The following is a 25,538-nucleotide window of genomic DNA, read 5'->3' on the forward strand; positions in this document are numbered from 1 at the left end:
CCATCTTACCTGAAGCCTGGTTCTTTAAAGTTTAAAAAAGGCTTTTAATAAAGATCTGTTTCTTGTCTACCTTTGTATCATTCCCAAGAATATTTCAATCTCCTTTTCCAAAGGAAAAGAGGCTGATGTTTGTCTGATTATAAAAAGAGCCAAGCCTGCTTTAGTCTCTGGAAGGCAATTAACATTTGGGAAGGTCAGCTTGTATTACAGGTCTCTGTTACATTCATGAGGGTTTGGGAAGGAGAGGGAAAGCTGGTTCTGGTGTAGCACCTGCTATACTTGCAGACCTAAATGCAAAAGAGCTGAAGAACATTTGTCGCATGTAGAGAGAAAAGTCTGTGCTGCAAAGGGTCACTGTATCTTCCAGTACAAACCTCACACCTTTCTTCAGGAGCTGGCTGGTGTGGATTGTCTTCATGGGAAGATAGATGCTGTCCAAGCTCAACGGCACATTTACACTTATGTATCTTCTGGGTGATCTGTTGCAAAGGAATGACAATTTGAGGTTTATTCTAAGCAGCAAATGTCACCTTCCTTGCCCTTGTCTTTTGATTCTCTACCTGTTTCTCTGAATCGCCTCATGCTAACCTCAGATTTCTTGTTCGTATTCTCAAGAACCTTGGCAGCAATAAAACTGCTTGTCTGCTCCTGTCATTTTTTTTTCTTTTTCTGCACCTTTCTCTGTGTCAGTGATACCAGCCTTCAACCATCCACTTATTCACACCTCCTACAAGCAAACATCTCCTGCTTCTCTGATGCCCCTAATCTATGCACTGACTTCCTGAACTCAGCCTCCTGCTGTGAAGCATACAGGAAAAAAGCCAAGTAAAAATGTCTTGATTGAGAAGTGACCAGTTATAGCGGGCAGGTGTTTATTAAAATAAAACAGAAAATAAACCCATTAAACAAAAAAGGGCATTTTAACATTCTTTTATGGTGGAATTATCAAACTGGTCATTATTGTCCCATATAAAGATGCAAATATATGTTTGCACAAGTACTGAAATGTATCTTCCTTGCTCAGTGGAGTCCTTTATCCCTAAAAGAGTACCTCTTCAATATTAAATCACAGATGTAATAGTTAATTGTTATTATCCAACAGTTAGAACATGTTCTCTACATAACTGGTTCTTACTGGTATTTTCTAGCTGATTTTCTATTAAGGCTGTTCAGCTGGTCACTACAGGATCTTCTGCAGTATATAGTTGTATCTCCTTTTAGCTTGAAATCCAAGTGATAACAACCAAAGACTACAGTAGGAGATGACAGGTTTACTAAAAAAAATAAAATACATAAAGGCAGAGCTTTGAAAGTCTAATTTCTTTGTCAGGAACTAGATCCTTTTATGTCAATTATTTTATTTTCCAATCAGTTTTTTAGCTTAGCTGGTGCATATTGGCATAGCTTGATTGATTTTGGCAGAGCTACTCTGAATTTTTCCAGCTTAGGATGTGTCACAGGATTTCCAAAGCACTTAGTAAGTCATTTACACTATGCAATTACAGTGGGACAAAAGTAATTTATAGGGGAGCAGCAAAGTGTGTTATTTGCAGGAGGGGCCATGGCCCTCTAGGTATTGTCTCTTAGTATTTCTAGTCAAGGAGTATTTCAAGCAGCTAAATTTATGTTGCATCTTATGATATTAAGATACATTGCATGATCACTACTACATATCATGTCCAGAGGCTAATACTTCATGAAATGGAAAATGTTTGTCAATTTTTTTAAGCATTACAGAAGGGAGGTGTTAAATTGCTGCCTAATTCCTGAAAATGAATAGTACAAATATTTCTTTGCCTTTTATTAATGAGGATGCAGGGATCAGGAGAAAGAAGATGGGCATGTCTACGGGAAAATGTAATAGTTGCAGAAAACAAAAAAAAAAAGCGGAGCAAGGAAAGAAGACCTAAACAGACCTAAACTTTAAAAAAAGCAAGGTAGATTCAGGAAGAAGTAATTTGGTGTTGGGAGGGAAAATAGGTAAATGGGATAAAAAATAACATGGTTGACTAAATCTGCACACAGGCACATGCATACTGTGAGATATTTTTAACAGTAAAACCTACAGGAGCAATCATTTAAACCTTGATTTTCTGACATATAATGTCAACAGAAATATGCCGAGAATGTGATTACATAAGGACCAACAGACAACTAAGTGATATGGCATTTGCTTTCCTGTCATCATCTTCTGCAGTTTATTAATGAAGAGCTAAAAAAAAAAAAGGCTGCTCCACTTACATCCATAATGGAAATTTAAGCTTATAATAGAATAGCCACAACTAGTGTTTGAATAAGACGTTTGAGACCTGCTGGAAACCATGTTCAAGGAAACCCCTAACAACTTGTAAGCTGTGCTAATGGCATGACATAGACTGCACTTGCTAACCTTTAGCACACCAGTTGATGGAAGCAAATTCTTTATTATTCACAGAACAGATTATTAGAGATCGATTTCTATTATTGCTGCATATGGTATTGAATCTGTTGTTTACTGCAAAAGCAAGAAAATCCTATTTTGGATATTAGAGCCTGTTAAAAATAAACAGAAAGCCTTGTACCATGCTACTCATGATGCCGTCTAGACAACAGTTATGCCTAAGGGCTTTTACCTCAAAACTGAAGATGTGTTCAAGTTGCCATTTGGACTTTCTGTTTTCTTAGGTGGTTGGTTTAACTTTGGATCTCACCTATGATTTTCTTTACTGGCTTGTGCAAGATAGCCTATGCCTAAACCTATACAGAGTTTCTCTTTGCAAAGAAGGGTAAGTGAATGCATAGCATGTGTTGGCATTTTCTAGGTTTTGTGATACTCTAAAAACAAATTTTGCCCAGTGCTGGGTACACTAGTTACTAATGTAACAATTTAATTTAACAGCCAACTGACGGCAAACTACATGTTGCGATGGTTATTAACACTGTTTTACAGTGAGAGAAACATAGTATGGAAACTCAACTGAACTGAGGTCATGCTCATGAATTTTCAGACTTAGCTTTAGGAAATAATCACCATTTACTGTCTATTTTGTCTTAGCATTACAACTCCTGACAGTTTTCAAGTGCCTAGAGCTGTAACTTGCTCATCTTGCACAGAGCTTAGGACTTGAATTGACACCACTTTCTCACCTGAGCAATCAGCGCTCAGCAGGCTTTCCTTTTGATCACCCTGAGCATGAAATGGATGCATTATTCCTGAAAGACAAAGCTTAAAAAACAAAATGAAACCAAACAATGTTTATGGGTCAGCTTGAATATATATTAAGACCTTGAGGAAAATAGTGAATTTGTTCTCTAAGTGCCAAGTGCATGATGATCTCATGAAACTGTATTTTTACTCCTTTTCATTTGGGGTTATTATTTTTTAAGCATCAGATTAAACTCCTTAAACTTATTTGAACAGCATCTGTATTTACTTGTGCTCATAATGTTGCAGGCTGGCTTTGTGCAGAATCAGATGAATTTTGTGACTGATTTTAGACTTGCTATGATTAATGGTAAACATTTGAAGAATCAAAATATGTTGATTAGTCTTAGCCAGAACATGCAGCTCCATTGTGAACCAATTGGCATCCATAAATCATTGTCCCTGGCATGCCAGAATAGAGACACTAGAAGTAATCCATCCTAATTGACCTGATTGTGTGTAAAAGCTTTTCCGAATTTGTTTGGATAACATGTGTCTAAGCTGAAAGATGTTTCCGAGATGGCAAAACGATGCCTCTTACAACGTATTTAGTTGCTTAGCGAGATAATAAATTGGGACAAAAAGGAGGCCTGTAAATTTCTATGTAGAAGTAACAAGACAGAATAAATCACCACTGATCACCACAATGGAGGAAATGTTAAGCATTTAATAAACAGTGGAATTTCACTGAGGAAACTAGCAAGGTCAAATTAATCTGGGGACCTGCTTTAATGAAGTAAAATGAACCTCACGCTGTGAAGTAGTCTGCACTGTTTCAGAGAAATTGCTGAGAGAAGGTGGGTTGATTTTTCAAAATACTCAAACTTTTACATCCATGCGTCAGAATACTAAGCCATTTCATAACTGCTTTCTAATGAAATCAACGGAATGAAGGCTTTTTGCAGGTGTTCCTGCCATGTGCCATTCTGAAAAGTATTCTTCTTTAGAGAACTTAAAGAAAACTTTTTGAATTGTTTTTCTGCCTCCTACGTGACAAGAATTTTAATGATGAGAAATGTACTGATGTGTCAAACATTGCATAAATCTTGTTCTCTCTACACATGTGTTTTCAGTTTGCTAGTTTCATACATGTTTTCACAGTTGTGGTAATGCCATCATCACAGAATTTGCAGCATGGAGTACTTCAGACATATCTCAAGGTGCACTGGAATACTACAGTGGTCGTCTGTTCTGGATTAATACTCTTCATTTTATTACAACGCAGGAAGTCAATCAGAGCCTTAGCATTCCCTTCTCACAACCAGCAGAGTTTGCAGACTTTACCCTTGTTCACACATCACTTAAACCCTTGCCAGGTATGTTATTTTCTTTATCTAAACCCCTCAATAAAAGTATTCACTGTCAGCCCATGATTCTTCATTCTTGAAATTCTTTAGTCATTTGACAAAAGGTAAGAACAACAGCAACTTATTAATAAATAAATCAGGCTATACTTGGATAATGTGCAATTATAAAAGTTTATGGGTATGGCTAAAAAGAATAAATGGTGTTGTTATTCATTGTTTCTGTCTAATGAATGATAGCTTACAGGATTTTCCATGGTACTTTAAAGCTTTAAGTCGGGTTTGAAAAGTTTACCTATTGCTCACATTATTTAGATTATTATTACTTCTTCCTCTCTTCATGGACAGGAAGTTTTTCTTTTACACCAAAAGTGATTCCAGATTCAGTGCCAGAGTCTTCATTCATGATTAAAGGAAATTCTTCAAGTTTTCACATCATTTGGAGTCCCACAAATGTGGAATGGGGAACTGTCTTTTACTGCGTGGGATCAAAAGCTCTACAAGTAAGGATATTCATACTATGTATTATTAATAACGAGGGATTCCTCCTTATTTTCTACATGTATTACTGCATCTACTTGCTGATGTATCTATTTTTAAACAGAAATAATTTGTTTCTTCTCCAACATTTGCAAATCGGTCAAACAACCAAACTAAACTGTAAGTATAAAGCAAGCTGTCCTGTTTCTCTGTCACTAAGGCCAGCACAGGAGGAACACTGGCTTAGCAGTAGCTCTGGGCAAGCTACTGGGGTGTGAAATGCCAGGCGAGGAGCTCCCAGTGCTCAAAGATGTGTGAGAAAGCCTTTCACAGTAACTCAGTGACAGAAGCGTCCTCAGAGCTGCCAATGGGACAGCCTTTGCCTGAATGTGAAATCTAGCCTCCATCCACACTTAATTTTAGCACATTTGGCAAGCTTTACTTTAAATTCAAAGGGCAGATTACTAGCAGATTGCTATGCATCACTACAGTGCCACAGGAGTTGGTGAAACAACACTCACTCACAGGAAGAGAAGCTCTGTCTTGATTTAGTTGGCCAGCTTGGGGAGGGGAATTTTAGAAAACTTAAAGCTTTTCTGAGATGGGAAAAAAATTGTTTTATTTTATGCTGTTTCATTTCATTCACAGTCTTTGGAGAGTGAATGGTGTCTCCATCCCCATAACCTGACAGTGCCATCCTACCAAGTTGATTGGCTGGAACCATTTACACTCTTTGATTTTACCGTCACTCCATACACACACTGGGGCAAGGCACCAGCAACATCTGTATCCCTTCGAGCCCCTGAAGGAGGTACTAGAATTTTAAATCCCATTCTTCATTTGTTACGGGTACTGGGACCAGGTCTATGTCAGCAAGTGAAACCTGGAGAAGAATGAGCAGCTTTCAGGACTAGTCAGCTGCAGGCAAAGTTGCAAGGACATGTTCCTGAGTATCTTTGGTAATTATCTATTACACACATAAATGCACACAATTGCTGTAACAGAATTTGGAACAGAAAGCACATGACAATATATCTACCACGTGCCTATGACTATGAGCAAGAAAGAGAAATTAAGATCCATTACAATGGCCATCAAAGGCTGCAAGTACTTATTAAATTTTTAATAAATGTTACGCACTTTTAACTTCAGTAAATGAGTAAAAAGTTCTCATGCAGGTCAAAGTTAAGTCAGCTAAAATGTAGTGTTGAGTGACTAGAGCACTGAGAAAGCTTATGAGCTGCAGTCAATAGGGGTGATAGAGTATACGCTGTGAAAATTCTTGCAGCTCCATTGTTACCTACAGGACTTGGATAAATAGACATCTCCAGTGTGAGTGCAGGAGTCCATTTGTCTCTGTTTATGCAGCTCTTTTTTTTGCTAAGCAAGTTAAAATCAGATGCCTACACACCAGTGAAAACCAGAAAGGAATTATATATATATATATATATATATATTTTAGATATCCTCCTACAATATACACCTCACTGATGGCTGTCTTTCTCAGTCAGCATTAAGGTTGCAAAGCTCAGGCTCAGAACTAAAAGAGCTCATTATGAGTTAGAGTTTGTGTTTTAATAGGAGTACTTTGCTCTGTGTTTTTTACTGTTTGTTTTTTTTTTTTTTTGTTGTTGTTGTTGTATAGTTCCTTCAGCCCCTACAAACCCTAGGATATATGTGTTACAAAATAACCTACATGAAAGTGGTGACACAGTCCCTGTGGAGTTCAGGTGGGACAGGCCTGAAAAGGAAAATGGAGTATTATTGCAGTTCAGGGTTTACTATCAACTCTTGACTCAGAGTGACACTGCTAACGCTTTCACAGAGTGGAACGCGAGCAACGTTAAACCCACCCTGACGCTCTTTTCCCTTATGGATGTGCTTCCCAGCCTTACAGTAAGGTTTCAGGTATGAAGAATTACTCAGCTTACCTCATGCTAGATGGTAGATGTTATCAGTGCAGCCTGATGTGTTTGCCGAGGAGATGTCACTGGGCTTGGGGCAAGAACTTGTGGTTTCTGCTTGTGGAGCTGCTGATTCACTGACTCACCCTTGGATACCCCGCTTAACCTTTCTCAATATTGTATTATTCACTAAATAAGGTGGGAAACAATGCTCCAGCATTATATAGATTTGGTGAAGCCCAAAAGAAACTTTCCTATAGGTTTCCTAAAGCCACTGCTAAAAGCTGCAAGTGAAACAAGATTTGACTGACCTGGTGGAGGGTGACACGCCATTAAAACAGAGCCACAGATCAAGAGACGTTCCACTGCTGGAAAAATGCAAAGACTCACAAGTCTTATATAAAAAGAGATTTCCATATTAAAATTTGTCAAGACAACATGTTTTTATTGTGACAAGATGTTTGGAACACACAGAAAGTGTGCTTGAAAGATAAGTTAAAAGCATGAAGGCATGTAATAGACCAGGTACTGATGGAGGACAACACCATGTAGGTTGCAATATCAACCAACAGTAGGAATTGCTGCAGCCTGGGTAAGGAGACAAGACTGTCTGGTGTCCTTCAAGCTCTAACTGATGACAGATGAAGCATGGATTGTCACGTTCTCGGCCACTGCTTAGAATTCTCTTCATAGCCATGAACCAGCCCTGCATGTGGCCTTTGAAATCATCAGCAAGGCCTTAGGTCAAATAGAGCACTTGCATATATGCCCCTAGCTGAGCAGCCAGGGGATCTGGTTCCATTTCTGTCATTGACTCTTCAGGCTCTTGAATGCAATCATTTAAGCTGCTACTTAACAATTTTCTGTCCCACAGGTGCAAGCCTTCACCTCTGTGGGTCCAGGACCTATGTCTGATACAGCAGAGAGGTTTTCATCAGGTATGGATGACTTGGATGCTATCTCATTGTGTGTAACTGCTGGGAAAATCAATGCTACAGGAGTTTGGTATGTAACTAGCCTGACACTGTGTGTAACATTTGTTCCACCCTACAGTAGACACCACAGAGGGAATAGTTACAGCTTCTGACATGAAATGATTAACACATTTCTTATCATCAGATTAAATTTCAAGCCTTTCCTCAAAACTATGCTAAATTGACTTTTCTAGGCAACCTCAGGGTAGCATGGAAGAGCAGGTTGCTAAAGATCATAGAATATTTCTAATTTGGCAGTGAAAGGTAACCAGGAGAGTTAGGGATCTACTAGGGGTCATAGGCTATTTCTAGTTGCGCTGTTAAAGTAATCAATTGAGCAGTCCTATCTTTACTAGGCTTACATTTGTCAGGTAAACATCCACAGTGCCACTAAAAAAAAATCTTAGGACTTTGCATGTGATGAAAAGAAGTCATCTAAATATTTTATTTCTTTGCTGTGGCATATGAGAAAAAACAGTTTGTTCAGGGCCATAACTTACTTTTATCTTGTACTTGTTTTCCTTATGAATGACTGCTGTTGTCTAAAATGTTTTTTGTAAATCCTGCTGTGCCCTTTTCATTTCAGATCTTTTCCCTGTCCCAACTCTTCTAACTGTTTCTGCCAACAAGTTGTATCTCACTGACATAGACAATAATCACACCATATGGGAACTTTCAGCAAAGATAAATGTAAAGGACATCTGTTACATTGCTAATGACGATAAAGCATACTATATCGGAGAAGATTCTATTTTTCTTCTGAATATACAGACTGCTTCAAAGTTTCAGGTATTCCTTCGTTCATTCCCTTTCTTGAGACAATCTCAGAAAATATGTGGCCATTATTGTCATTATTTTGGGGCTAATTATGTTTTTGAAGAAGTCGCAGCTGCATATTTGAAACAGAAAAAAAGCAGCATGATAAAATACGGTAGGGAAACAACTGCAAAGACATAATTTTCTTAATAACAGTTTGTATGAGGTGTAATATGAAAGAGATTAGCTGGATAATTTTTCTTTCTAGCAGTATAATAAAGATATGTATAACAACATTTGGACTTCTTTATTTTATTTCACTTTTTTAATTTCTTTTTTTGTCATCAGTAGCTTTAGAATAGGCTAGAGTATGCCATTGGTAAAGTTGTCCTATTAAACATATATGATTTTGGTGGCATCTTCTTTGTTCACAAGATATTTTAAAAGACATTTAATTTAAAATTCACACTATTAAATACAAGAAATTTTGTATAAAATGTAATTTAATTTAATTTTAATTTCAAGAATATGGAAGAACATGGAAACAACAATTGATATTTGTAAAATAATAGTTTTCATTTGTGTTAAAATACTGTAATTTCCATTCTGTGCCATCTCTTTATATTTTGACTTCTACTTGCCAAGCAGAAATTATTTCAGAAACAAATGTAATTTCACCATGTCCCAGCATCAGGTGGGAAATTTGTGCTCTCAGACAGTTTTAGTAATGTTTTTATTTTTTTCTGAAGTTTTTCAAAGATGCATATCTTCACAATGCCACAGCCATCACAGTTGACTGGATTGCAAGACATCTCTTTGTTGCCCTGAAGACACCATGGAATGAAAATCAAATATTTGTTGTTGATCTTGAGCTGAAGATAAAATCTCTGAAAGTCTTGAACATACAGTTGGGTAGAAATAATTCAACTGTATCATCTCTGTTGTCATATCCTTTCTTAAGGTAAGGCATATATTGCTAGTACCATTTTAAAACATATTTTAAACATAATTTTCATGAAATCATAAACATTTTTCTAGTATATCAGTCTTTTGCACTGTGTAAACCTCAGAAATCTGTGGATGCAGTTCTACTTTTATACTGCTAGTTGAGCTTGGCCATCCCTAATTTCAGAAAGAAGTGTATCTTTAAGTAAAGAGTTCAAATTCCATGCAAATACTGACAAGTTCTTCTATTTAAGTGATGCAAATGAAAGTCAGCACCAGACAAAATTTTTTACAGCAATCATTTTATCCAGAATAGTCAGTTATTGTGACCTTCCATTAAAAAATATCCTTTAAACACCTGGACTCACTCTGCAAGTATGCTGCTGTAGTTACCTTGTTTTAAACGTCTGGGAGGTTTGTGGCTGTAGTCTCTAACAGGACTGCATTTAGGGCAGATTGCTCAGATTGAAGTTTTTCTACTGTAAGCAATGCATTTTATTTTATAGCCGCTTGTACTGGATGGAGGAGCTTGATTATGGCAGCCGCATGTTTTATTATGATATTCTGAATAACACCGTGCACCACATTTTGGGACATGTATCAGTAGAAGAACAGATGAGGAACTACTGCACCTGTAATGTGGCAGAAGCAGAGCTAGGAAGACCTATGAGTATAGATGTGTCTGATTCCAAGAATCCCCAGCTGCTCTTTATCAGAGGAAGAGACGAAATATGGGCCTCAGATGTGGATGGTTGCCACTGTTGGAGAATTACCAAAATACCAGATTTTCAAGGTCTGAGTGCTCTGTTATGTTTCTAGATAGTTTGTGATTCTTGCTGTCTTTTACATCAAGTAATGTTCATTTCAGCAAAATATCATTAACGAAGCACTTTTTAAATGAAATTTATTTATAGGCAAGATGGACAAAATGTGTTCTGTGTTTCTAGTTGTACCCTGTTGATACAAACTAAGAGAAAGAGTAGTGTGAGGATATTTACTGATGCAAGTATGTATTCTCATAAGATGTAAGTTAAATGGAGATGCTGCAGACTCAAGTGTTACTAGTCAAGAGATTTTGCTTATACTATTAACACATTTTGCTAGAGTTTCATATTAGATACACCTATTACACTTTATTTCAATGAAAATGTACTATACCATCATAAGTTATACCTGAAAGTGGTACTGCAGACTTCAGTATATGGGAAGGGTACTTCATGCAGGTAGTCTTGTATGACAGTTTATCTATGTTGTAATTCTTACAATGATAACACTTAATCTTGGTTGCTCAGTTTTCAGCTCAATTCAGGAGGATTGCTAATAAAGCTGTTCTGTTACCAGAGGAGATCTTAATTGTTTCTGGGAGATGGCAAAGCATCATGGTTTTCATCTTGGAAAAACGATTAAAGTTTCTATAGACAACTCTTGTGCTTGTTAACTGAATTGCAGTTCTCATATTTATAGATAATAAAAAGCCTTCAAATCTACAGTTGTAAACTGAAATAATGAAGTGTCTCACCTTCATGAGACCTATTGGAAAATATCAGAAATCTGTTCTCCAGAGGAGGTCTTTGAAGATATGGTATGACCAAGACAGATACTCATATTGAATCACTGTGAACACAAGCACCCAGCTGCTCTTGCAAAATTGCCTGCTCAAGGTTTATTCTGAAGCTTAATTATACAATGTTTTCCTACAGGTAAGAAAATTGGCAGCTTGACTGTAGATAAGAAATTTGTATACTGGAGCACTGAAACAAAGGAGTACACTGAAATTTGGCGAGCAAATAAAGACAGAACAGGACATTTTCTTCAGAAGAGAGCAAATCAAGAGCTGAAAATCTTAGCCTACAGTTCAGCGGCACAACTGTATCCAGGTAGAGGGGATTTGGGTTGTTTTGTAAATATAACAAATTTATTTCAGAGCTTGTATTTGAGTTGTAGATCATGCTGTATGTATTTATGTGAAGTAGGCTTTATGGATTCAGCAACCTTCTAGAGAGAAACCGTCCATGCACATTTTTAACAGGATTAATATAACAACTGGCCTTGTGTCGATTCACATGGGGGGGCATGATGATGAATATTTTCCATGTTTCAAAGGCTCATGGTGTTAACTCCAACCATGCCTATTTTCAAAGTTGTATCAGACCTGAAGACTTAGAAAAGGTGCACATTACAGGACAGAAAAAGAGCAAATGTGTCCACAAAGTGCTATAGCCAGAGTTTGATAATGATCACCGTTATGATACAGATTTCTGATTTTGTTCACAAGTATGCAATGCTGCAAAAATGTCTGCCCTTCCAAAGACAAAGAGATAAGAGCTCTGCTTATTAAAATGATTTGTAAAGAAGTATCTGAGAGGCAATTACAACTTACATTACAGTAGATACAGTTTTCTCTTAGAACTAATATTTTAAACAAACCATCATAGAATGATAATGAAAGAAATTAAAATTAGTTTTAGTAGAAAGTTAGGATTCATGGTACCTATACGGGTTATCTTTTTAAATGCAGAGGCTTAGAACATGCCAGCTACTAACATGATAAATATATTGAAAATGATTCTTTAACTTCAGTTTGGCATAAAATAAAAAATATACAAGACAATATTTTAACAGGATGGACATCTTTGGAATAAAATGATTTCACTTTTTTTTTTGAGTAGCTGTTAGAATTACTCCTGCCTGCAGCTGCTCTGACCAGTGTCCAGGCTATCCTTACCAGCACTTTGGGCAAGTTTGTTCTCATGAGGTCTGTGCGGGCTTGGCATTGGTACAGGAGCCTGGTTTGGACCTGGTACAGAATGTACCAATCCCTATCCCTAGGGATAGGGTTTCCTGCAACAGCCCCAGGCTTAGTACCCAGCTGGTACTGAAAGGGAAGAACTGGATTTCAAATCCAAAATAATCCAAAGGGATTATTTCTACCCAGAGACCTTCACAGAGTCCTTCTTATTTACATTGACTGATTCAAATATATTTGGAGGAACGCACAGCCTTGGCATTTGAGGAGGAAGGGCAATGCAGAGAATCACTCACACAAGTTTAAGATAAAAATAAATGAATATACTAAAATAAGAAAAAAATATTTTGTTCTCCTTCGCAGTACTGAAAGCAAATAGCATATATGTGAAAAAGTGATGTTTGCAAAGACCAGTTGGGTTGACTGACATGCTTTTTATTGCTTTAGTGATGAGAGTAAGGAGTACTGCTAGAGTTCCCTTTCATTCTAACCAATTTAATTGCCATCCAGAGACGTGATGTCAGTTGATCATTTAACACATCAGAAGCACTCAGTGAAAATTATTGTCCTGTCACAGATTCTGTGAGAGAATGATGTCTCTTCAGAGTTAGGAGGAAGGGGACTGAACTGAAGGATTGACATGAAGGGGACTGAATTGTAGGGGACTGTAGTGAAGGATTTTCCTGTCAGGGTAAACACATTTCTGTGGAACTGCCTGGCAGAAACTTTAACCCTGAAAAATGACTCAATTCTTTATTTCATCTGGGACTTTCCCCATGGGAGTTTTACTACTCTAAGTAACTATAAAATTGACAAAGATTCAACCTGACATTTATTTCTGTTGAACTGACTTTGTTACTCTTCCTCCCTCACATACACGAACCTGACTTAGGTAGGAATGGTGGGGTTGTTCATTTAGAGGGGTAAGATCTTGGCAATGAGGTCATTTGTTCTGGCCCAAGGGCAAATATTTGTCCTTGTACTATTTTCCCCATGCATGCCCCTTAATCTTTTCCTTCTCAGCAGGTTTTGCTTTTGTTACATTTACTGTCAGAAAGTAGTTTTTGGTTGTTTTCTCTCTATAGACTTTACTCCTCCAGTTTCTTCTTCCTTTTCCCTGTAGACGCTTTTTCTCTTTCCTTTCCCCACTGTTGCTATGAACTTTACACATGAAAAGCTGCTTGGTAGAAAAGAGAGACAACATTTAATTACTAGAGAAAGGTACTCTCTATTCTTCTTATCTGTCTTTCCTGTGACAAACAAGTTCAGACTCATCAGTGTATACCGCCCTTAATAACACAGCAATTATGACCTGGATTTCCAAGGTATTTAGGTACTTAAAAAAGAGCTAGAATTACTAAATTCTTTAATAAATCTGTATCTTATCAAAGACAAATGAGATTTACCTTTATGACCACTATTTTTATGTCAATGGAAGTCAAATTAAGTGCACTCAGGTGGGATTTTGTTTTTCTGTTTGTTAAAGCAGAGAGAATAATTTGTGGTTATGTTTTCTAATAGGAATGGTGGTAGAATCATGAAAGTTTGGTTTGATCCAACAATAATTTTTTTTTTTTCATTTTTTGTTTGTCTTTCCTAGATAAAAGATGCCTGATTCCATTCACATATACTGAGAAACCTACTATCCTTGATACAACGAACACCAGTTTCACATTAAGCTTGCCATCTGTCACACCACAGCAGCTATGCCCTGGCATATTGCAGCCCACACCAACATACCTGGTCTTTCTTGGACAAATGACTAACAGCCACAGAAACTCAAGCTACCGTTTGTCTAATCTACAGAAAAAAACATTGGTATGGCTATTTTGGAACAAAAATGCACATGGTATCATATATGTAGAGGAATGTGATTTTTTTTCTAATAATTTTATAAGCCATTCTGTAACATTCAATCAGGGAGTTTTTCCACTTCTACGTACCCAACAATCATTTCCCTTTCTGTTTGGTATTTTTTAAGCTGTAGATTCCTCAGGTTTTCTTTGTGCAAGTACTCTTCTACTTTTCAACATGTTCTTGCTAAAATCCTGTTGAAATGGGTTTTCAGTTTCTACTTGTAAAAAGTGCAGTTGTGGTTGGTATTAAATCTGTTTAAATAACTCTTATGGCTGTCCATCAACCAAATGGTTTGCCATTATGTGTTTTGTGGTAGCTGTACTTTCCTTAGTAAGTTTTATTTCTCTTACATTTTTCTGACTTTGCATCTCCCATTTAAGTACCAGCTACTGAACAATGTGGTATTGCAGCCATGCTAATTACACCTCAGCTTGGTTTTGGTATATGTTTTCTGCAGTGACCTATTACTCAAACTATCATTAACTTTCTTTTTTAAACACTAAAGTGTATTAGAATGAAAATCACTCTTGTATTATTTTTGAACCCTTGCTCCATTGACAGATGATTAGTGTGACATATGAACCTCTTTTATATGAGTACATGTACTACCTGATTTTGAATTACAGGAATTTCAGGGTCCTGTAGCCATCATAGACAACCTACAGCCATTTTCAAGCTATGTCATACAAGTTGCAGTGAAAAACTACTATTCAGATGAGGAAATGCTCCCTATGGGAAAAGAGACAATTGGCACCACTCTGTATGGAGGTTTGTTTCACATTTTATTCTGATTTTGAACAGAATTCTCATCTCAGTTAAAGGAAGGTGTATGTAAGTTTGGGTTGCAAATCAGAAAGCAGAGATTTCTGCTTGAAATGTAATCTGTGTAGATCTTTACAAGGTTTTGGCAACCAGACTTGATGAATCTGTAAGATTCATGGCATGCATGTATTCTTTAATGCTTTTGCTCATTGGCTTCCTGAGGTAATATAAACTATGATTAAAAGTGGCTAAATGGTTGCAGTTTCTGCCTTGGACTACATTTTTAATAAATGGGGTTTGAATGTGTATGTGGTTACATATGTTTAACTTTGTGTGTTATGTATTCATTCAGCATTAAGATTTTTCCGCTTGACTTGAGATTATTTTCATAATTACTGTTTCTTAGGGTGATTCAGATTTGATATATTGTGAACCAGATTGGAAAGGCAACTCTTCATTTTCTCTTCTTTTAACCTGAGTGCCAATATCACATTTTCAGTTGGTTTCAAGAATTTTGATGTGCCCTTCTCAGTCCCTTTCACACTACAAGAAAGCTAGGAATACTGCTTTGAACTTGAATGTTCATTGTGTCATTTAGGTCAGAGTGGACTGGTTAGGGATTACTTAATATATATAATTACATCAGTAAACTTATCTAATTATGTCAGAAGGAAGCTAAGAAGCTTCACTAGGAGTGAGTGGGTGAGAGAGGTATGAGTGAAGACAAAGCTATGATGGAAAGTGTTGTGAGTTGGTCCTGGCTGGATGCTGACTGCACATCATCCCCTCCTCACCTGGATAGGGAAGAGAAAATATGACTGAAGAGTCAAGGACAGGGAGAGATCACTCACCAGTTACTGTCATGGGCAAAACAGACTTGAATTTGGGAAAAATTAACCATCCCAGTTTCCCTGAATCTCTTGTCATGTCCCAGAAAAAAAAAAAAAAAGGATCATCTGAAGACACATGCTATGCCTTTGCATGTTTTGCCTTGCAACCTAACCCAACAGAAGTATCATGCTCAGCGCTTTTTCTTGCTTCGGATGTGTATGTGTGCACGTGCACACTTATCTCTGTTTTCATGAGGAGTTGCCTTTGTTCTGCTCTTCAGACAATTTTCTCATTGTTGGACTGATGCTGCTGGACTCAGTTGATGGAAACACGGAAAGCTATAATGAGAGCTAGCTATTTCCTGTAGTATTCATAGCAGTTCCTTGCTCTTCTGCTGCGCAGCTGTGCTGCATTTATTGTGCCTGGTGTCACCAGCTAGGGTCAGCTTGATCCACATAAACTCATCAATTGCAGAGCCATCAGGCATCTCTGACGATGCCCAAGTCAGCAAAGCAGAATTATAGCCATGTCCACATGTCAGCCAGTTTGTGTTTTGCAGGAAAGACTGGGAAAACTGTACCTAGGCATGCTTGCTGTTGATGTAGGAATGCTATATCCCCCACTTTCATTAGCTTTGCTGCCTGGCTCTTGTCCTACAGAGCTGGGACAGCTCTTCTCTGAGAGACAGTGAGGGAGTGAATTTAAAGGCCCAGTAGCATGTGGTCCTTGGGCATTAGCTCATTTAACCCAGTTACAGCAGGACTGTCAATACTGACATGCAGCTGTGCGGATCTTAGTAACATGCAGCTAGGGCACCACAGCAGGAGTCCTAAGGCTTCCCCTTCTCTCTTTACCTCTGTTTGGCTTTTGGCTGCTCCAGAAGGTGCTAAAGCAATTGAAATTGAAATAAACACAGCCATCACTGTGTTTTTCTTACCTGTCTCAAAGCCTCTTTCTCTTGCTGATCAGTTGTGCCCAAGAAGCATTTTATCCAGAATAGCTGGCAACAAGTACATGCCAGGGCTCCTGACTCCCTTTATTCTTCTCTTGGGGATGCATTCTGTGGTTTATTTAAAGGTCCATTCAAAGAACAATAACTTCTTCTTTTACCACCATTGTCCACAGCAGAGCATTACCTGTGAATTGCCAGTGGCTTCTCTTGTGCACAGACCATTCCTTGGGTTTTTTTGTCCTGGGCAGTCATGTTTTCCCACTTAAAGAAAACCTTTGTTTAAGACAAACCTCTTTTGATCTTTTAGATGAAAGTGGAACAAGAGCTGCGAGCAATGCCACACTATTTTAGGGATCCAGGCGTGCTATACTTTGGGAGTTCTCTTCCAACCGTGCTATATTTTTTTCTTTTAGTAGTCAGATCTCTACATCTGCAGCATTTAGGCGCTCATCCTATGTGGATATCTGAATACTATGAGCATATTCCTGAGGAGTCTGTGGCAAAAAAAGAATGGGAAAATCTGACTGATGATCAGTACATTTCAATGTTTTGCATGGAAATCCTCAGCTGTTGTAAACTTCGATGCACTGATTGAATAAGATTGAATACTATTGGGATATGGCAAGAATTCACACCATTGCTTCTTTGTGTGGTGACCTGAGCCATCCTTCAGCAATGTACACACTTTCAGTAGCAAAACATAAAAGTAGCATATTAAGTGGGAGCCTGGGTTGCTCCACAAAAATGGAATTTTTCAGTCTCAAGTTCAAATGAAACATGAAACTCAGAACTGGCTTCTCTACTTGGGGCAAAACAAAATTTTGGGATCAAAATAAAGTCCTAGAAAAAGAAAAAACAACACCAAAACCAAGCCAACAAACAACCACAAAAAAAACAAAACAAACAGAAACCACACCAGACCCCAAATCCTGAGCATTTTTGATATGTATCTGTATCAACATTCAGAGCTTTATACAATTTGCTGAAAGATTTCCAACCAGATGTAAACAGATTGTGTATGTGTCCTGGCATTTATGTTCTCAATTTCATGAACATTACTGGTAGTTTAAATTGTAATCAGATGTTGCTAGAGCCTCTTGAACTCTGTGTGCTATTTCACACCTCTGAAGTTGTATGAATTCCCTGTGTTTCCCTCAATCCTGTAATGAAATGAAAGAAGCTTGGATTAATCTGTTTTTTTCGAACAAATAACAAGATAGTGGGAACAAAAAAAAAAAAAAAAGACAGCTTGGAAAAATTAATACATTGCTCTTGCCACAGAGTGTCACTCTTACTCCACATGTTTTATATGAAATGAGAAATTGTCTTCTTTACTAGACCTGCTTCTGCACATTTCATTTAAATAATCTGCAGTCTTGCTACTGGGGCATAAATTATAGCATATGTATCCATCATTCTGACAAATTGGGAACATAGTGTAATGACTTGTTAACTTTTTATTATATGGACAGTTCAATATGAAAAAAGAATTATTAACACAAGGCTGGGGCAAAACATTTACCATTTCAAAGTCTGCAATCTCAAAGCTTCAAAGGAAGGGTTGATTTTTCCAGTACAATTAGTGGGTAACCAGCTGGCATGGACACCAGACCAGCAGCCCAGTTTGTTTCTTACACAACTCAGACAGACCATGAATTTCTCAGCAAAATTGTAACTGATGGCAAAAAATGCTCAGTCTTAGGTTTTCTTCCTTCATACATTTCTGCTCGAGAAAAGACTTCCCGATTGGAATAGGACGTTGGTACTTTTTTTAGTGGATTTCCAATTAAGCATCATATTAAACTTTATTGAATCTGAGACCCTAATTGAGAATCTAAGAGAAAGCAGGAATTCAGTGATATGACTATATATGTAGAGACAAAGGACAGCAGCTGGGTTTTTTTTTTGTCTGCTTGCATGGTAGGATAGCCAAAGAGATACCCAAAAAGTTCCTCAAAATATTTTGGAGATTAGCTGACTGACTGTACAGGAATACGAGTTTTACATGTGTAAATTGTCAGTCCTGTAAATGGATTATATTCATGAGCTTATAACCCTGTCTCCTTTCTTCAGTGACATTTCTTGACTTCTCTAAAAATAAACAAACAAACCAACCTCTAGTGAGATCTGGACCTCATAGGAGATTAATTTTAATTTCTGTTTCAGTACCAGAGGCAGTTGATTCCATTAAGACAGTGGTTTTGTCTGACACCACCATCAGCATATCTTGGAATGAACCTCTGAAGCCAAATGGACCTCTAGAATCCGTCCGCTATCAAATCTCTGTCAATTTGTTACCTTCTGTCCCAGCAACACCCTTGCGAAAAAGTGAATTTCCAAATGGGACGCTTGCCTGGTCTGTCCATGGGCTCCAATCTGGAACAAACAATTTATTCAAGGTACAATTAAAAGCAGTTTTACCTGTTCACCAACCTGCAGCTCTTTAGACTGCTTTTCTGTAAAGGTATATGTGTGTTTTGAAAAAGTAAGTTCAAAGCTTGGCAGACTTTTCCGAGTCTTGTTTGAAAACAGACAGTCTTCCAAACACTCAGAGTTGCTAAAGCCACCTTTCCCACTGGTCTGGAACTGTGCCTTTTCCTTACCATCCATTTGCTCACCAGGTTCTTGCTTTTCATCCCAATGAGAACTGGTTTTCTGAAAGTGTCCCTGTTATTGCAAAAACTTTTGAGACTCCACCTGCACCTTTCAACATAGTTCCCAGAAATACCAGTTTCCAGCTACAGTGGAGAGCTCCTCTGCATGTCAATGAAACCAGCTTCTGGTTTGAGCTGCGCAAGGTACGAATATCTTTTATTCTTTTTTTTTTTCCCCAAATCAAAGCAAATTTAACCCACTCTGTCCTGGTGATCAGGACAGGGTGGCAGGACGTCTATAAAGAGTCTCTGTGGATAACTTGGGCATGGTGACGTCAGTCTTGGTATCTCAGAAGGGGCAGGATGGAGGCTGTGTATGCCAGGAACAAGAGGGAGTGCAGCTGTAGCATATAATACTCCATAGTGTCAAAGGACATCCTGGATGACCCCACCAGAATTCCTCCCAGGTCTCCTGTTTCAGTAGAGTCCCCTCGCTCTTTCCTCACTGCCCTCCCCACAGCCTGGCTTGTAGCTATAAATCCTGTGTCTGCTCTGTACAAGGAAGAGAAGAAAAGAGGTTTCAGAATTAAATATTAGCTACAACCTAGTATCTGAATTTTACTTTCTTATGATAGAGGTTAGGGAAAAATGTCAGAGAGGTAAACAGGTCCAGTAGTGCAGATGATAGAAGTAAGCACTGCAAGTGACAGCAGCATGGATGGAAGCTTCAGATTTGAATGTCTGGACCACTGGAGACAGAAAATGTTATTTGCTGAACTAGATCACAAAGAGTCCTTAATATAGATAATAGGATTCATTACGCCTACACCAAATATTTCCCTGTCCTAAAACAAATGTCATAGCACAATTCCACTAAACCACCTCCTTTCAATTACATCATGCAAACCGAACTCATGGGAACATCATGGTGATCCAGAAATACAAGCTGCACACAGATAAGCTAGGAGAAGTCTCCTTTTGGCTGTGCAAAGGGGTCACTTAATCTGTTGTCATTTGTGGCTGCCAAGACTTGTAGGTCTCCTGAAAACAAATTAAAATCCTGGATTTTTTGTCCTTGGTCTCTAAGAGGACGTAGTCCCATGATTGAAACATCACATGTGTAATCTCTCCCCTATGATAATAAAAGGTGGCAAAGTAGTTAACCTACCCAGGAATAGAACTGTGACACACTTTCAGCAGAGCAACAAAGTTGACCATGATGATATTTTATTTTTCTAGTGGCAAACAAAAAGTGACTGGTTTTCTCCTGCAACAACTACATGCACAGCAGATCTTGTTTACACATGCAATCTCACAGGAACTCTTCCTTCAACCAGCTACCTTGTAAGAGTAACAGTAGTTTATGATACAGGATTGAAAAGCACTTCCTCCTCAAAAAGCTTTAAAACTACAGGTAAGCTCTTAATGTAAGGTAACAAGATTTTAAGACTATTTTCAGGACATTAATATTCAAACACAGTATTTTATACATTTTAGTAGGTCATTTTCTTATACTAAGAGCCAACAGTTGTGTGTTTTTTAAAAATAAACAATACAATCTTGTATCTGCGAAAGTAATAGGGTAAAGAAATGAAGTTCACTTCCAAGTGGAACAAAGGCAAAGAGTGAGGGAAACTGAAATTAAATGTCTATATGCATGTGAACTCATAATTACTGATTAGAGGCTGCATATGAATCAAAAATATGAAATTTGTCTAATAAAAAGACCAAATATTCATTCTACCTTGGGCATTACTCATGTATATCCTCCATCCTTTTGTATGTCTAAACATCCATCTGCACATCTAAATTTCCCTCTGTGCCCATTACCTCTTTCTCTTACTATAAACAAATTTAAAGTGTTCTGTTTCTTCCTCCGTTTGGCCTAAGCTGGTGTTCCCAGTAAGCCAGGAGTTCCAAAAAGAGCAGAAGACGCTAAAAACTCTGTACAGTGGGAAAAGGCTGATGACAATGGAAGTAACCTGACCTACTACATCTTAGAAAGCAGGTAAGCTATGCATGCAGGCACTCTTCCCCATAGGGAGCAGCTCGGAACACACCTTCATGTGCAGGGGCTTTCAGTTCAGCTCTAATGGGAAGAGTGAAACACCTATGGTGCAAATGGCCCTTCTCATGGGATCTCTTTCTTGGATAAGCTAAGTATTCACCATTTCCAGAAATTCCTGGAAAACTTGGAAGAAAACATACGCCAGCATTTCCAGACCAACCCTGAGTTACAGAGATATATTTGGGTATATGTTGGTGAATTAGAAAAAAATTTGGAGATATTCTCAAATCACATATTTCAAGGACATAGTATGTATTTTTGTCTAAATGCATATAGAAATATCTTAGTGCTTATGAAAGGCATTATAAAAAATCATAACATAACCCCACCCACTTGGGATGACTAAGTAATTTTTGAAGTGCTTTGATACTGAATACAGATTGCCTGGACTATATATGTCACACTCATTAAACAGCTCTAGAATGTTCACACTTATTCCTGCACTGGCATTGGAAGGGCTGAACTGATGGGTTAGAGTATACTGCTGTGGGCAGTGACTTTGAAATTTCTCATTTTTTTGATTATGACTCTGGAGAGATTTGTTTAAGGCAGTCAGTGGAAGACTTAATTGATGCATTATGTAAGAATGAGGAGAGTCCATCTTCTGGGATATTCCTATGACATTGTTTGAAATTAAGATTGATGGAGGGAAGCAGTTTTTGAAAGGTAGCTATGACTTCTTCTTCCTCAGTTAACTCTATGCTTATGAAAGCTAGGGACTGACAGCACTGTGGAGCTGAGTATACTTTACCTATATAAGTTTTCACCCAGACATATTTTCCTGGTGCTGTAAGCTTCCTCTATACAGTTCTGTGAGCATACAGCAGCACTGACCTGCATGCTATGAGACCACAATAATTTTGATGTGCCATCAGCCAGTTTGTACCTGGCTTGCTGTCCATGAATAAACAAAGGACAGTCCCTTGGCCTGTGTCAGGGATGTGAGTTAGCCACTGTGTTCTCCAGACTGCGGCTTCTTATTCATCTGTGGAATCATATTTCTTAGCTGAGATGCGTGGGGGGGTTTGGTTCTGGGATTTACTTTTTGGGGGTGGTCTTTGTTTTTGGGGGTTTTGCCTTTTTTTTTTTTAATGAAATAAGCTTTCCTCCTGCAGTTTGAATGTGCATGTGCTGATGGTTTTGACTGAATTTTGCTTCATGAATCTTTCAGACCAGGTAGAAAAATATTTGGTCAGTTGCATAGCATTCTAGAAAATATTTGCTTAGCCCTTTGAAACAACCCCTGTTTTTCATACAGGTCTGGTGGAGCCATGTACACACCAAGGACATGATCATACAGTTTCCAAATGCCTTTCTGTTTTAGAAGTGTTTGACCTTTTTTTCTGCATTAAAGTGTGTTGGGAGAATGATTGATGTGCTCATGAAAGTCATTTTATATGAAATATTACAGTCTTGTGTGACATGAAATGATATTTCAAATATGGCCTTTCCAGTTTAAATACATGGTCTTCTTTTGGTTGGTGAATAATCAGCTCTGAATTTATTGTGAGCAATCAATCTCAATCCAATGGGGAAAGGAAGAAATATACCCAGCAGTCAGCAGATACTAGGGGAAACTGGCTAGCTAAAGAATTGTGTCTTCACTGCCAATGACTTGCTTCCTGTTTAGCTTGTGAAACATGATGCACAAGAGCCACCAAATTACTCTGGGCCCAAGAAAGCAAAAACCTCTAACAGAAAACAAAAATAAATGTTGGGATTTTTCTTTTTTTTTTTTTTCTGAAAACTTAATAAGAAGGTTTTGAAATCTTGGCTGTGAGGTGAAAGAGTGCTGGAGCTTTTTATGTCTAAAACATTCTAGCATTTCATTTCCAATGCCAAGCTAAAGATGTGTGATTCCTAGCATTGCTAAAATGGCATGGTACAATGTTTTGCTCCCTAGCCAAAACCCCATGACCAGATTGAGCTTCCATGCAGGCAGAGAAGTTGTGCAGGCCAGAGAACTGAAGCAAAGAATGGAGAGAGGGGGGAAGCAGTAAACTACCCTCACTCTGTTAACATACTTGTGTTATTTTGCTGTGCCTGTTGCAGGAAGCAGTCTGACAACACCAGCAAAGTGAAGCTCTTGTGGGAGGTGGTTTACAATGGCTCCTGTGCCAGTATTTGCATGTGGAAGGCGAAGAACTTAGATGGAACTTTCCAGTTCAGAGTGGCAGCTGCAAATGTGCTGGGACTTGGTGAATACAGTGACACAAGTGAGGATATAATTTTGGGTGAAGGTATGTACCGTACTTTCTTAATCTGTTAATCAAGTTTTTGTTCAGAATAATCATAGCTATTTATGAATTAAAACCTGCTATGTTAATAATGTGTTTTAATAATGTGTCTGAGAGGTAATAAATGGTGACATTTATATGGTGACCCGAGCTGTTGGCACTCATCCATACTCTTTTGCACCCAACTGTGGGCCTGTAATTTGCTTCTGCTCGTTTATACCTTTGTGTCTGTGGTCCTGTACTCAGCATTGTGGTGTGTTTCTTGAAATAAATGCAAGCTCCCTCGCTGGGTAAGGATGTGAGGATTACTTTGTGCCTTCAGTCAGAATGTTAGACCTATGTTCTGTGGGTGTTCTTGAAAATCCCACTTTGAGCAGCCAAACAGTTCAGCATTTTCTCTTTCCATGTACACAGTAGGTCGTCACCCCAGGAATGGCCCAGAGCTGGGGGAGGAGGATTAGTCTGACCAAATACATACATACAGCCTACAAGAAAGCCTTGGGCAGAGGAAGACATTTATGCAATAGGCAGGTCAAGGGTTGTCTCAGGTTTGCTCAACTCCATAGGACTGACATAACTTTTATACTCAGTCAGTAATCAATTTTCCCCTTCTATTTACCAGATACTACGATCTCTCCAGACGCTGTCATTGCCATTGCTGTTGTGACTGGAGTTGTTATGCTGGGCTTGACTGTGGTCATGCTATTTGGCTTTGGTATGTGGCTGAGTTTTTTGCACATCCTTGATTAGTCAGGCCTCAGTAAAAGGCAGTTCAGGTGGTAGGAGATGATTGGCTTCCAGATTTAAGGAAATACTGAACAGTCCCCAGGGTGGGCGATGGCAGAAATTTGTATAGTCTTATCCTTTGAGACCCTAGAAATAGATGGTTATGTTTTCAGTATCAAGCACGGTACACCAATTCACTCCATTTCAGGCATTTCTTGCTGTTGATTCCCTGCAGGGAGAGCACAGGAATGCTGAAAGAATGCAAATGTTCCTGTGTGTATCCTTATAAAAACTTGTACCTTATAATTCTCAAGTTGGGTACTGTAGTTATTCACCAAAGGGTCCCATATTTTTCTTCTTAAGTTCTGTCCTTAAATAAAGGATGTAGAGATTACCCTGAGATGCAGATGGTCCTGCCCTCTCACTCCTCATCGTCCCCCTGGGATAAAGCATCATCCCTTCAGACTAGGGTCTTACCACATGTGGAAGTGGATGTTTGACTGATTTCTCATCTCAAGGAGCAGTTGCCTGTGTTTTGTGGGAAAAAGGTGATGCCCAGATGGAAATGTCTTTCTTACATAAACTTCTGGGTGGTCATGTTGACCACAAGGACAAAAAACCTGTAGCCTTTCAGCCTGCTGACATGTTGGGATGCTCTCAGAGTAAAATATCTGATGGTCTGCTTTTCTGTTCCAGTATGGCACCAAAGATGGAAATCCGGAAAAAAGGCTTTGCCTGGACAGATAGTGTTTATCAAAGAAGATAAAGAACTAGCTCAACTCAGGGGCATGATTGATACAGTGGGATTATCCAATGCCTGTTATGCTGTAAGGTACGTCCTTGAAGAAAATGTATTTTCAGGGCAAAAACATCTAAAAGGGCTTCCATGGACTAGTTTTCACCGTCCCTGACACCTCAAGGTGGAGTTAAGGGCTGCATCTGCACTGAAAGGCAGATCTGCTTGTAAGTAGGTGTCGTGGTTTAAACCCAGTCAGGTAATTCGTTCGCTCACTTCCCCCCCCTTTCTTGCTTTCCCCCTGCTCTCGGAGGGATGGAGAGGAGAATTGAAAAGAATGCAACTCCCACGGGTTGAGATAAGAACAGTTTAGTAACTAAGGTATAACACAAATCACTACTGCTACCACCAATGATAATAATGATAAAGGAAATAACAAGGGAAGAGAATATAACACCCCACCACCAGCTGACCGATAACTT

General features: G+C 38.4%; 1 protein-coding gene across 1 annotated transcript in view; it reads left to right on the plus strand.

The window, feature by feature from the left end:
* ROS1 (ROS proto-oncogene 1, receptor tyrosine kinase) overlaps nucleotides 1-25,538 on the plus strand; it is a 71,748-nt gene that overhangs the window by 22,486 nt on the left and 23,724 nt on the right. The window contains exons 18-36 of the mRNA XM_061460056.1: nucleotides 2,665-2,765; nucleotides 4,286-4,500; nucleotides 4,837-4,991; nucleotides 5,617-5,779; nucleotides 6,614-6,876; nucleotides 7,747-7,810; nucleotides 8,433-8,635; nucleotides 9,352-9,563; nucleotides 10,054-10,340; nucleotides 11,248-11,424; nucleotides 13,894-14,111; nucleotides 14,777-14,918; nucleotides 18,862-19,094; nucleotides 19,317-19,493; nucleotides 20,529-20,703; nucleotides 21,180-21,297; nucleotides 23,410-23,597; nucleotides 24,217-24,309; nucleotides 25,017-25,152. Of these exons, the coding sequence (XP_061316040.1) occupies nucleotides 2,665-2,765; nucleotides 4,286-4,500; nucleotides 4,837-4,991; nucleotides 5,617-5,779; nucleotides 6,614-6,876; nucleotides 7,747-7,810; nucleotides 8,433-8,635; nucleotides 9,352-9,563; nucleotides 10,054-10,340; nucleotides 11,248-11,424; nucleotides 13,894-14,111; nucleotides 14,777-14,918; nucleotides 18,862-19,094; nucleotides 19,317-19,493; nucleotides 20,529-20,703; nucleotides 21,180-21,297; nucleotides 23,410-23,597; nucleotides 24,217-24,309; nucleotides 25,017-25,152 (3,320 nt within the window). The remainder of the gene's footprint in view (nucleotides 1-2,664; nucleotides 2,766-4,285; nucleotides 4,501-4,836; nucleotides 4,992-5,616; nucleotides 5,780-6,613; nucleotides 6,877-7,746; nucleotides 7,811-8,432; nucleotides 8,636-9,351; nucleotides 9,564-10,053; nucleotides 10,341-11,247; nucleotides 11,425-13,893; nucleotides 14,112-14,776; nucleotides 14,919-18,861; nucleotides 19,095-19,316; nucleotides 19,494-20,528; nucleotides 20,704-21,179; nucleotides 21,298-23,409; nucleotides 23,598-24,216; nucleotides 24,310-25,016; nucleotides 25,153-25,538) is intronic.

This window comes from Pezoporus flaviventris, unplaced genomic scaffold (genome assembly GCF_033815535.1).
Source record: "Pezoporus flaviventris isolate CSIRO_AGI_PZ_B2104156 unplaced genomic scaffold, CSIRO_AGI_Pfla_v1 ptg000031l, whole genome shotgun sequence".
Taxonomy (NCBI): domain Eukaryota; kingdom Metazoa; phylum Chordata; class Aves; order Psittaciformes; family Psittacidae; genus Pezoporus; species Pezoporus flaviventris.